This window comes from Anastrepha ludens, chromosome X (genome assembly GCF_028408465.1).
Source record: "Anastrepha ludens isolate Willacy chromosome X, idAnaLude1.1, whole genome shotgun sequence".
NCBI lineage: Eukaryota > Metazoa > Arthropoda > Insecta > Diptera > Tephritidae > Anastrepha > Anastrepha ludens.
In genome coordinates, this window is record NC_071503.1 from 17,536,417 (window position 1) to 17,550,535 (window position 14,119).

General features: G+C 40.3%; 1 protein-coding gene across 4 annotated transcripts in view; it reads left to right on the forward strand.

The window, feature by feature from the left end:
• The window catches only part of LOC128869311 (calcium-dependent secretion activator-like), a 128,963-nt gene that overhangs the window by 73,118 nt on the left and 41,726 nt on the right, over positions 1-14,119 (forward strand). For all 4 annotated transcript variants that reach the window (XR_008455261.1, XR_008455262.1, XM_054111837.1 and 1 more), the window contains exons 6-7: positions 6,277-6,421; positions 6,498-6,604. Coding sequence is in view for 2 of the 4 variants with exons in the window: in XM_054111837.1 (XP_053967812.1) it covers positions 6,277-6,421; positions 6,498-6,604 (252 nt within the window). In the remaining 2 variants the exon portion in view is untranslated. The remainder of the gene's footprint in view (positions 1-6,276; positions 6,422-6,497; positions 6,605-14,119) is intronic.

Consider the following 14,119-nt stretch of genomic DNA (forward strand, 5'->3'; position numbering starts at 1 on the left):
TTATAGTTTAGCTCAATCGTGAAAGACGTGTCGTGTATGCAGTAAATCGTCCCATATGTGGGTCAGGTTCAAATCCTGTGCACAGTTTTTTGTTCGATATTTTTATTTCATTTTTTATATTTGGTTTAATTAGAATTGATTTAAAATAGTGTATTCATGTTTTTCTAATACCTGTTATTTAGAAATTTATTTTCTATATAACATTATTCATACTTCTTTTGAATTAATTTATATGTAAAACAGCCATAAAGGCAATCATATGAATATGCATTCCTATATTTAATCTCTTCAGTCAAATCTGAACTACTTACATACACATATTGATGAGAAAATATTCTAATATCCATCCAGGAAGCCTAACGCGCATACTCACATATGTGTATAAATATATGTACAAACTACCACCATTCTAACAAACCCAGAACACAAGCTTCTGCGCACACTTGACACATGGGATATGTATACCCTATGAGCAAAAAGAACCGAGAAGGTGATGTTGACTGCTTCCTTCGATTGCCAAGGCATAGTCCACCATGAGTACCTTCCATCGGGCCAGACAGTCAATAGAGAATATTATTTATCCGTTTTGAAACCTTAGAGAGATGCTGTGTGTTGCAAACCGCCGGAAATGTGAGCAACCAATCCTCAGATTTTGCATGATGATAACGCGCCATCGCACTGATCAAAGAGAATACAAATCGGCCTGCCGGGGGTGTTTGGAGGACTGGGTTAAACGTTGGCACATGTGTGTTGCTTCAGACGGGTCATATTTTGAAGGAGATAATATAAATTTGCCCTAAATTTAACTCTGTTTTGTTTAATTTAAACATTCCCGGTACTTTCTGATCATAAGGTACATACATGCGGCTTTGCGGACAGCAATGTGTGATTCGCTGGAAGTCGCATTAACTCGCGACTGTCGCACAGTTAGAAGACATATTTACATACATATAAGGCTGCATACATACATACGGAGCCGCGGCCACTCGACATGACAAAAATTTAAGATTTATCAAATATTGGCAAATAATTCCACGCGAAATATTCCAATATTGACTATTTTCGAATGGTCGCGAAAATTGGCATATGGGCGGCTCGTTTTATGAATGAAATTGAAATATGAGCTCTAACTTATAAATGAACTCCTTGTTTTTGTTCTAAATTGTTCAGCGCCGTCGCTGATAGAATCATGGCCGCTGCGACTGCGTCTACGAATGTATTTTGTTTTTGTAGTCGCTAGGCTTAGATTTTAGCTTTGGGCGACATGCGCATGTGAGGTATGTATGTGTTTTTGTTGTGTTCTAGAACATTTTAGAATGTGTGGTGGCAAAGCGGCCATCGCGTTGTGCTTGCTGTTGCTTTTGCGTCTATCAAAGTATTGTGTTTTTGTAAGTACAATATTAGGAATATCGACTGGTGAAAGACAAAAGTACACGGAAGCAAGAAGGGAGCGCTGTGCTCGCGCATATGTATATGTATGCTTGAATGTATGAACGTGCATGGATGTAGTAACATATGAATACAATTATTTTGTAGGAAGTTTAGAAGGCAAGTGTATATATATGTATGTATGTATATATGCTGGGACATAAAGTCGGTATATATGCATACATAGAGCAGAATTGTTTTTGCACTTGTTAGGAAGAAACTCGTTCACTAGTGCGTATGTGTATTTGATTTCTTGTAAGAATGTGATGTGGTATGACATGTGTACATACATAAGTCAAGGTTATTTGGGCATACTTGCATATGTGATATGATGTTCTTGCGCTTGTGCATTATTGTTTTTCATATACAAATGTACATACATACATATGTATGTAAATGCTGTCGAATACATAAACTATAAATTGACATACAATATAAAATAAGTGTTGATTTATCTTAAACCGTTCTTTTTTTCTGAATGCAAATACCTCCTATTGACATGTACATACATATTATGTACTTATGTATATTTCATATACCATCATTTATTTACATATAAAGTATACGTTCATTTATGTACATATGTGTGTAATGAAAAACTTCATGAATTACTTTCAGAACTTTATTAAAATTTATTCGCGTCGCGCGCATGCACAAAACCTTTTGTTCACAACGCAGGCGCAGAAATAAACGCTCTGCGTATTTATCCTCCCCACGTGACTCGCCATCAATTCTCGGCACACATTTTTTTTTTCGTTTTTAAATTTTTTTTTTTTTAATGTAATCGTAAAAAAATTTGTAATACATTTTATGTATCCGCTTATCATTTCAAAAGTAACAAAATGGTCAAAAAATAAGCATTCGAAGAAATAAACGCACCGCCTATTTTTCCTCGCCACATGTTAGACTCGAGTTCAATTCCCGGCGCAAACTTTTTTTTATAAATTTTATTTTTTAAAATCGTTTTTTTTTTTTTTTTAATGTGATTGAAAAAAAAAAATTATGTAATAAATTTTACGTATTCGCTTATTATTTCAAAAATACGAAAATAGTACAAATTTAATTGGTTTAATGTCGAGGTGAGAAATGTGTTGTGTGTTGAGGTGAAAGATGTGTGGTGTTTCTAATTTTTGTGTGGGAAAATTCTATTCCTAGCGACTACAACAACAAAATACAATAATAGGCAGAGCCGTAGCGGTCACGATTCTACATAGTTGCCATGGCGCTGTACAGTTTCAACTATTGTACAGCACAACAAAGTTAGAGCTCATATTTCTAAGAGCAAAATACCTTCATTCATAAAACGAGCCACCCATATGCCAATTTTTCTCAACGATGACAAAAATTTACATCTAAGATTGAACATATCAAATCAAAATAGTCAATACTGGAATATTTCCGCAGCTGCTATTCGTCAAGTGCGCGCATGAGCGTACAGTAAGATACAGAAAACAGCAACAACTAGCTTATAAAAGAGTTCTGTTCCTGACATTTCGTTACTAGAGAAAATTTCCAAACAATAATTTTTTGTTCTCTTATAGTAGGTAAATAATTAATTAGTAATATATAATATGTTGCTTTACGTATATAGTTTTCTAATTGATAAAAAATGCACAAAAACAATAACATCTGCAAAGTTAGAAACTTACACTGAAATCAGAGTGTGACTTATTTGGAGGTTACTGTACATATGTGCCCAGAGTGCCAAATATTTAATGATGAAGCGTTTGTGAGCTGTGCAACGTTGTTCATAACAACAGGAACTAACGCCGCAAATTGTTGAACTAATATTTTTCAGTCAATATCGAATTTTTATTTCTAAAATTTATTACGTACGTTTCCTTTTGCACATTAAAATTGACTTATCGAATAATACATAATGTACTACTTCATAGTATAGACCTAAAACAAAGTGTAAGGAAAATATGAAGGAATTTTTTACACTTCATAATTCATAATTATCGACCCAATGCTGTGCCTATGAATGTGCCCTGGATTTCTTTAGAATTTATAGGGAACCGTAATATCTTTTGCTGTGACAAGTGCGCGCAGCACCCTGTGTGCCTGATAATGAATCAATTCTCTATGAAAGATTTGATTTGGTTGACAAAGTTTTATCAGAAGATGCCTTAGACATATGTACATAATATATGTACATATTTTTGGATGATTTGCTTTTTTTAAGTCTCTGTTGAACTTAGCATATTTATTTTTTATTATAAAGTGCCTGTAGCTAGCCTACAGCGTTAACATTCATTCTTCCTACATACAATCCTACAAACAAACATTACTCAACTGGTGTTTAATTTGACCAGTTGAATATATTTCTCTTGACTTTTGGTGAAAAATAAGTCTGTGGTGAACCACGCACGCAAAACGAGAACCCCTCAAAATTCCATACGTTGCCGTCATTGAGACTTCGCTATACATTCATGTTTTCTGCTCAAAACGTCTAAGGAAGATGGAAAAATAAGTAAACTGAATATTATAAAGGGTGATTTTTTAAGAGCTATAGGAAAGTTGTTCAAAAAAACACACGTAAATTTCAGAAAAATGCCATGAAATTTTTTTGTCAATATTTGAAGAATATTTCATGCAAATGTTGACCGCGACTGCGCTTCAAATGGTCCATCCGCTTAGTCCAATTTTGGCATACTCTTTCCAATGTTTCGGCCGGTATCTCACATATAAATGCTTTAATGTTGTCTTCCAATGCGTTAATTGAAGCAGGCTTGCCTGAATAGAGATGAGCTTTAACATAGCCCCACAAAAAATAATCTAAAGGCGTTATATCGCACGATCTGGGTGGCCAATTGACAGGTCCCGAACGTGAAATAAAATGTTCACCGAACTCGCCTCTCAACAAGTCCATTGTTACGCGTGCTGTGTGGCATGTGGCACCGCCTTGCTGAAACCACATGTCATGCAAGTCAAGCTCTTGCATTTTGGGCAACAAAAAGTTTTATAGGGTTTTTCAGTAAGAGCGCTTCAACTTTTGAACTTTTTTGAATAAAACACAAGCGGTTTGGCTTTTTTAACTAATTTTTTTTTTATTATCGAGTTTGAACATAAACATTTAAGTAGGAAATTCGATTTCTTTTGCATGACCACCGCGTGCACGTTTTACGAAGTCCAATCGTTGAACCCAATTTTCGACAACTCTTTTGCATAAATCGGCCGAAATTCCAGCAATTTCGCGTTCAATATTGGCTCTGAGCTCACAAATCGTCGCCGGCTTGTTATTGTAGACCAATGACTTCACATAACCCCAAAACGGGACGGCTTGTTAAATGGACCGTAAAATGGCCGTAATGCTCTTAAAGTAGCAGCAACAGAACGATTATTTTCATAAAAAATTTGCACGATTTGCAATCGTTGCTCAAGTGTGTAGCGTTCCATGATGAAATGTATACTAATGAAGTTTACAAATGACAAGCGAAAAATAAAAAATATTGCGTCGTTCGCCCTCCCTATCGGAAAAAAGCTGAAGCGCACCTATTAAAAAACCCTATATATCATTTCACTGTAGCGCTCACCATTCACAGTTACGTTACGATTCGCAGCATCTTTGAAGAAGTATGGTCCAATGATACCTCCAGCCCATGAACCGCACCAAACTGTGACCTTTTCTGGATACATTGGTAGCTCTTGCAATTCTTCTGGCTGATCTTCACTCCAAAATCGAAAATTCTGCTTATTTACGTACCCATTGATCCAAAAATGAGCTTCGTCGCTGAACACAATTTTTCAATAAAAAAGTGGATCTCCGGCCAACTTTCCAAGAGCCCATTCACCAAAAATTCTGCGTTGCGGTCGGTCGTTCGGCTTCAATTCTTGCACCAGCTGTGTTTTGAAAGGCTTCACATTTAAATCCTTTCGCAAAATTTTCCACGTTGTTGAGTAACAGAGGCCCAATTGCTGCGAACGGCGACGAATCGATAATTGATGGTCATCATTAACACTGGCCGATACTCGTACAGCTGCGATATTTTCTTCAGTTCGCACTCTACGTAAGCGTGTTGGTGGTTTGTCCAATAATGTAAATTTGGTTCTAAATTTAGTCACAATAGTTCGAATAGCCGCTTCAGTGGGTCGATTAAACTGACCATAAAATGGAAAAAGTGCGCGATAAACTTTCTTAACAGAACATGCATTTTTATAATAAAATTCAATGATTTGCAAGCGTTGTTCGTTTGTAAGACGATTCATGGTTAAATTATAGACCAAACTAATGATGTTTGACAGTGAAACAAAACACGAAACGTGCGTCAGCTGTTTAAACCAACTGTTTAAAAAGATATTGTAATAGCTAAAAAATCACCAGTTAATATATTTTACTCAAGTAGTCACCTTCGATCACTCAACTACATTGGTATCTAAATTTTCCCAGATTTTAGATTTCTTCATTTTCGTGGCGTGTGACTTAAATTTTTTCTTTTCAATAAAACCCTAGTCATCCGTAAAAAATATCAAATTTTCAAGAATAATATTTATTTTAACGATAAAGAAGAACGAATATGGGTTTAATGAATTCGGCGTGTAAACCCCTTATCTTAATTAAGCACATCTGGAAAAAAATCAATAAAGAATTATTATTAATTCTTAAAAAGTACAATAGAAGTTAGATAATAGTAATTAAATGTTGATTAATATTTTGTAACTTATTTTGAGTCTCTGACATGTATTTTTTTGTTAAACAAGGGATTTTAATGGGTCCCCCTATCAATTTTCTTGCCGATTACTTTTGGTTAGCGTAGATTATAGAAACATTTTACATACATATTGTGTTTTAAATTTTAATTACATTTCTCAACATTTTATAATGCATTTGATATTTGTAATACTCAGGTGGGACACGCAAGGAGATTTTACAACGACGCATCCTCTACCTGTAGTCAAAATAAAGTTATATACAGAAAACCCTGGAATGTTAGCGTTTGAAGATAAGGAACTGGGCAAGGTCACAATAAAACCAACCCCTCTTTCATCGAAAGTATGAAGTATATATATATATTGAATGAAGTAATAAGATTTTCTAAAAAATGCTTTATCTGTACAACATTATTTAGTCTCCTGAATGGCATCGAATGGTTGTGCCTAAAAATCTGCCAGATCAAGATTTACGAATTAAGATTGCATGCCGTCTTGACAAGCCTCTAAACATGAAGCACTGCGGGTAAGTAAACTGTATTTAGCATCTAGCCGATTGGTATTGAACCTATTGAGAACCTGAAAGTAATTAATCATCAATCAGACTGTACCTAAAAATATAGTCTGCCTTACTAACAATTATATCCGATACCGACTAAATAAGATAGTAAACGAAGTAATGTTGTTAAATTGCCTTTTGTACTAGGTGCTTATTATTTCATTCTCCTAGCACAAATATTATATTAGTTTGGTGAAATGGAAATACACTATTTTTGCGCAAATGATTTAAACTGTTTTATGATTGATCTTTAGCTTCCGAGCGAGGCTACGGCTACTAACATGCTGGCCAATTTCGATTAATTCTCTTATTTTATCGACATTTTCGACATTTTCTTTAACATCAAAAATGCCTGATCGAAATCGACGAAGCCAAAATTGTACGCAATTAGCTGTTACAGTATCAGCACCATAAACAACGGCTGGTATTTTCGTGTTTATCAAAGAAAAACTGTAAAATGTACCGAACTTTTCCATTGTTGACTTCCATTGTCAACACCCTTTAAGTTACAACTGAATGGAACATATTTTATTTTTCGATATTTTACGAGATATCGATCACTACAGCGAACTAGAAAATAATAGATTTATTCCCTAAACTAAAATTTGCGATTCCAAATAAATAATTGGAAGCCCACGCTGCTTACTTATACAGGGTTTTCCAATAAGAGGTGTTATTCCCGTAAAAGATCAATGGTTTCGTTGCTTGTGTGGCGCGTAGCGCCGTCTTGTTGAAAATAAACGTTGTCCAGATCAATACCATCCGATTCCGGTCATAAAAAATCGTTAATCACCTCTCGATAGCGCAATCCATTCATCGTAACTGTTGATCCAGCTTCATTTTCGAAAAAGTAAGGTCCAATGCCTCAGATCCGACAATTTTGCTTGTAGACGAAGCCACCGAGGTGGAAATGGGCCTTATCACTGAAGATGATTTGTCGATGGGATTCCGGATCATTTTCATGTATTTCATTGACCCAATCAGCAAAGACACGAAGTTGTTGATGATCGGCCGGCTTGAGTTCTTGTGTTAACTGGACTTTAGAAGCCTTAAGACCCAAATCTTTATGGAAAATACGGGGTAATGACGTTTGTGGAATGCCTAATTCCAAAGAACGACGACAAACCTGGGTTTCTTCCACAGTTTCGGCTACAACAACAATATTTTCGGCTGTTCTTGAGTTACGTGCACGGGTTTTATTCTTCACATCACTAACTTGTCCCAAAAGCTCGAATTTTTTCACTAATTTCTATATTGCGGTCCGACAAGGTGCTTTACAATGACCCAAAAATGATCGAGTTTTACGAACCGTCTCTGCCAAATTTTCACAATTTTTATAGTGGATTTTAATAGTTTGAATGCGTTGTTTATGCGTGTATCATTCCATTTTTTATTAATGGCATAGTTTCTACTTGTCAAATATCAAAAAATGACAGCTTCAAAAGTCACATTCACCGAAATAGCGAGATATTCAAATAACACCTCTTATGGGAAAATCCTTTAGTTAGGGACTTTCATGCACTTAAAACTTAAAAATATGGGCATATAAAATCAACCTAAAACTTAAAAATAGGCAAAAATAAACGGTTAAGACATTTGTTTTTTATAAAGAGAAACAATTATAAGTAATTGCTACACTTACATCTAAAGCACTGACTGCCAGGGCCGTTGGGTATAGGTATAAGTAATAATACTTAGTACAGAAAGATGTGTTAATGTGTGTATTTATAACTGATGTAAGAATATTTGATTATATGCTTATTTTACATAGAGATACGAAGTGTGATAGAATATTAACGTTGGTCGCATTAATACACTCAAGATGATCAGAAGGTTTAGAGTTAGCAAATAGAGCGGTTCTGATGCATTAATGCGCTGGGCAGTCATCGAGCAGGTGAGATACTGTGAGGTTGAAGTCGCCGAAAGAGAAGCATGGTGGTGCAGTCCGACCGTTAACTAGAAAGTTGTCATATTTTTGAAAGAGAAAGGGAAAGGATCGCAGGAAAGGTGGATCGTGTACCTTCGGAGTTGCAGATTTTAAGGAACGCCGGTATTTACTCCATTCTGTATGCCATCTTTCGTGTTGCTGTTTTTTGCAGAGTTTGCGAATATATGCATTTGTGAGGTAATCGAATAGAAGAGACTCCGTGCCAGCTTCTTTGGCTCTTTTATCCGCAATCTCATTTCTTCTAATGTCCGCATGTCCAGGCATCGTTGTATGACTGTAAGGCTTCCCTAAATATTTGGGACAACTTTTTTATTAGCGTTGGTGTCGATATTATACAAATTTCCTTAAATAACAGCTGATTCCGGCAATGGAGCAGTTAAGGTATTAACATCATTGAACTGTACTCAGCCCTATACGAAATATCGGCTTCGCCACGTATACCCCTTCTTGAGGCAGCGTGGTATGGTATGATACATGTAAAAGTCTGATATGTGATTTGGCACAAGTGTCGTAAATTGAATGACCGTACTCGGTTTTTGAAAGTATTTTTTTTTTTTTTTTTGTTTTTTGTCGGGACAACTAGCAAGTGCAGCACTCAGACATTAATTAAGTCCATTGTACTACACTTCGATTCCCTTTTAATTTTCTTTCAATCTACCCGATCTCCGAAGAAATCTGAGTAGATCTTGTGGTGCCAAGGAGCCAAGATGGTCGCTTCTTAACACATCAGTGCCAAAGACCTCAAACCTGATTCGAGCGAAGGCGGGGCAGACACACAGGAAGTGATCCACCGTCTCATCCTCCTCTTCACAAGCTGGGCAGAGTACACTGTCTGAGATGCCCAACCTTTCCATGTGCTTCACCCACAGAAAGTTGCCCGTCATCAGTCCATCTCTCAGAATGCCAAGCTCACTTGTGGGTGGTAGTTACCCATTTGCTAACCGTGGCTGTGATGGCCGCAAAAGGGAGTGGCAAAACGGGCTCTGGGACAAAGAAGTTGGCCTCAGAGCCCATCTTAGCTAAGGAGTCAGAGGTCTCGTTACCCGCGATACCCACGTGTCCCGGGACCCATGTTAGCATCAGGCTATTATGTCTACCGACATAGTTCAGCCTGGGTTTAGAGGACTTGGCTACCCCTGATGTGGTTGGAGGTCTGTCTAAGGCCATAAGCGCAGCTTGGCTGTCGCTGCAGACACATATAGATCTGCCTCTCCATCGTTTTTCCACAACAAAGTTCATCGCTTCTTGAACTGCATACACCTCCGCTTGAAACACAGATGCATGCATTCCAAGAGCAAAGTGCAGTTTTGTCCCGCTGGATTCCACGTAGACCCCAGAGCCGGAGCCATGCTCGGTCCTAGATCCATCCGTAAAAATGCGATATCAGTGTTTGCCGGACTCATTTTCTGAGTCTTCCCACAACTGAGCCTTTGGTAGCACTACACTGTATCTCTTTTCAAGTACGACTCTTGATGGCATGGAGTCAAGGGGCATGGAGAGAATCGTTGGATCGACGTCCATGCCTTCTCTGTGTTCCAATGCAGGACAGGGGCCGTACCAGTTCCCATTGTGTTTCAGTCTGCAGATGGCCTTCAAGGCCTCTCTCCTTGGATGAAAGCATCAAGTGGTGGTAAACCAATCTGAGCATCTAATGCCGGGCCTGAAGTAGTCGGAAAAGCTCCGGTGCAACAGATGGCCACAGTGTGTTGTAGTCTCGATAAGGTCCTCCTGACTCCCACTAGGGAGAGTCTACTCATCCAGACCACTGATGCATAGGTCTTATCATAGCCGTGTAGATCCATAGGGCCTTGCAAGGAGAGAGACCCCACGTTTTCCCAAAGACACCTTTGCACTGCCAGAAAGCTGTCAATGCTTCGGATGCCTTTGTTTCAACGTGTGATTTCCTTGGATAGCTGGATTGTGACTCCTTTTAGCTTTGGCAGAACGAGTCCATCAAGCTTCCTCCTTCTGGTAAAGAGGACAATAACAGTCCTGGCAGGATTTGCCGATAGCCCATTCGCACAGCACCAAGTGTCAATCCGATCCAGAGTTTTCTGCACTTTCCGGCAGATGTTCATAAGCGAAGGGCCTGTTAACAAACAAGCAACATCGTCCGCATATGCTTGTGCGTAGACTCCCGAATCGTTTAAGGTGGTGAGTAGAGGATCGATTCCCATGCACCAGAGCAATGGAAACAGCACACCGCCTTGTGGACAGCCTCTGTTAACCCCAGATGACACCAGCAGATCTTCCTCTGCTCGCACCGAAACGATTCTTTGGGCCAGCATCGAACGAATCCAATTTACTAGCACCCGGTCTACGCTGTGCCTACGAGCAGAGTTACACATCCTGTCAAAAGTGGCATTATCAAACCCTCCCTCTATATCTAAAAAGATGCCCATAGCGTAGTCCCTCCTGTCGATGGCCAGCTCTACCCTAGCAACAAGGTTTTGCAGTGCCTACTCGCAGGATTTTCCACTCTGATAGGCATGCTGAAATAGAGACAGAGGGTAAGCCTTCAGCGACTTCTGACGTATGCGCAATTCCACCAGTCGTTCGAAACTTTTCAGCATGAAAGAGGTCATGCTCTGACAACTGCGTCTATCAATAAGGGCTGTTGCCGGCTGACGCTTATCTGATTACCAGGAAAGTGAGATTCCATCAGCAAGCTGAATGTCTCACTTTGCCGCTCCGTGAAGGAGCCATCAGATTTCCTAAGTGACCCCAGCTTTGCAGTTGGGTCCCATTTCAGGATCCTAGCCAATTTCGCCGTGTCACTCAGAGATTCAACACCGCTGCAGAATTCCCTATAAGAGGCTCAAGGTTAGTCTTGAGGGCCCGGTTTAGAAGTTTTCTCGACTCACGCCTCAATATATTGTGCCTCCTCGCCACAATGAAACTCAATGTATCTGTGGTCCGAGCACGAATCTTCGGCAAGGACTCTCCAGTTCTTGATTGACCACCCAAGTTTTGAGTTTGATAGAGTTAGATCAATCACCTCCTGCCTTCTAGCTGTTACAAACGTTGGCTGCGAGCCCTTGTTATGTATGTCTAGGCAAGAGGACGCGATAAATTCGAATAGTCGAGAGCCCCGTCCATTGCACTTGCTGCTGACCCAGACTGTATGCTAAGCATTAGCATCGCAACATAGGATGAGGCCCAGATTGCGCCGCCCACAGAACCTCACGTGTTGATGATCGGATTCTTAGCACGTAGACAGGATAGGACATCCGCTGTAGACAGGTCTGGGTCCGGAATCCAGCAGAAGGCCTTCCTGAAGGATACACTCTCCTCGCTGTAGACTGCGAAGCGAGTGGTCCCCATGGGGGGCACGTTATTGACCACGGTCCTGACCCAGTCGAAGTTGGCCAGAGACGCGCACGTCATCTTCATGGTGCCGTCCTCTGTCTCATAGCCCTTCGCGTTGGCTTCAAGACCGGAAGCAATAACCTGACGCATCAGTTGGCTTTTGCAGTATTTGATTTCTGCATCCGTCAGCTAATGGTCAGGCCCCAGTTTTCCAATCACAGCCACAGGTCGTGGGCCAGCAGCCTTCTCGCTATACGATGGCTTGGCCGCACCCTTGGATGTGCTTGGGCGAAGGTCCAGCTCCCGATCCTCCACTGACGAAAATTTCGCCGGGCAGACAGCTGTGCTGGAAATTTTGTCGAGGCGCCGATAGGGACGTGGCTCAGCAGAACCTTTTCCCGCCACATTGGCTGACGCCAAGACCGCGCTCGTACCTTGGGGGGTCGTGGCTCGGCCTTTGGCGGCAACCGCAGGGCAGGGAGGTGTGCTGCTTTCAGCCTCCGTCCTTCTCCGCTTACCTCGAGAGCGAGGCAACTTGGGAGTGCCCGTGCCCACCGAGGATTCGGTAGCTTCCGTGGGTGTCACTTTCGCTGACCGAGGTCTTTTGGAAGACACAGACGCAGAAGGGCCGGCAGAGCCACATGAGGATTTCTCCCGCATGAGCTTTGCCCGCCGCTTTATTCTCTCCCTCCTTGCCACGCTCTTCAATTTCCCGGCTTCTTTGGGAGGTCGTGCAGCCACCGAGGAGACCTCACAGCTCAGGCCCTCCGAAACAGGGAAACGTTTCTCAGACTCTGAAGGAGAGGAGATTGCGATAGCAACCCCCGTCTCCTCCAGGATGCGCTCTCGCTCATAGAGCTGAGAGACTTGGGTAATGGTTGGGGCCTCCAGAATCCATGCCCCTGCCGCCGAAGCGGGTGGATTGCCACTTGTGTGGATTCCACCTGGAGTAATAGATCCAGTGTTTTCCATTACTTTTTGGTTTTTTTCGGGACTCCTCCCTAGCCAGTTTGGTTCGCGGATGGCTCCCTGATTCTATGCCAACTTTGAGTCATCACACGAGTGTTGAACCCACCCCATCAGGGAAGGCCACTCGTGTGATGCCAAGGCTTCCCTATCCACCACCTGGGACGCGCCCGATGGGAGAGCAGGCAACTCCACACGAGGTTATTATGAAAGTTATGAAAGTATTAGTGCTTTAGTTATGTTTATAAGAGTATTGGTGTGAACAAAACAATGTTAGGTGAAAGAAATTTAATTATACAATAATATATTTAGCCTAGATAATATACTAGCTCTTATATACTGACAATGTTGCTTAAAGCTAAGTCTCTTATTAAATATTAATCCAAAATCTTGAAGTTGTCTGAGTGTGGGATTTGTATATTATGTACGGAAAGTGGGGGAAAGCAACAGCTATGAAATGAACACCACTTATTAAGAGCAATGTTAACACCTGAGGTTTGCCTCCAATTGTTTGCGCTTTTAAGGATATCTATGAAGTTTTGTGCAATATGCCTCAAGACTTTGATTACTGAACTTAGTTCGTTGAAAGCCAATGTGAACAGGGTAACCGTAAGTGGAGATCCTTGTGGTATTTCATTATTGAGATTGTGAATGCTTGACATATGGTTATTGACTCTAACGATGAACTTACGATTTTGTGAAAAAGACTTTACCAAGTAGTATATTTTTTATGCCAACGCTTTAATTCTCTGAGTACATCGAGAGAGATTTGGTGGCTCCTAACACACTCAGGCTAAAAAGCCCATTGTATTTAGAGCTCTGGAAAGAGTGTAGATAGTCAAAGAAAGAGATAGGAAAGAATAGAGACAGGACAAAGTCCTGTAAGAATTTTCCAGATTATTTGGTAAATCTGTAAATATCCTCCAGTTTTAGGTACGTATATTACTATTTTCACGACATCGGAGCCCAAAACTCGTAGCCTTGCTCTAGCAAAGGCAGAACACTCACAGAGAAAATCCTGAGTGCTATCCGCCTCGTCCAAGCAAGACAAGCATATTGGGTCTTTATTAAGTCGAATGGTGGTCATTTGCTGACCTCACGGGTTGTGGTATGTAATAATACCGACCATCAACCGAACGTTTTTTCGTCCAACTTTTAGTAGAAAGTTTTTTTTCGGACTTGTCACAAAACCCTTTGCAATTTTGCAGCGTTCTAGACCGGACCACGGCTCTTTATGTAAATTGCATACATAATCGCTG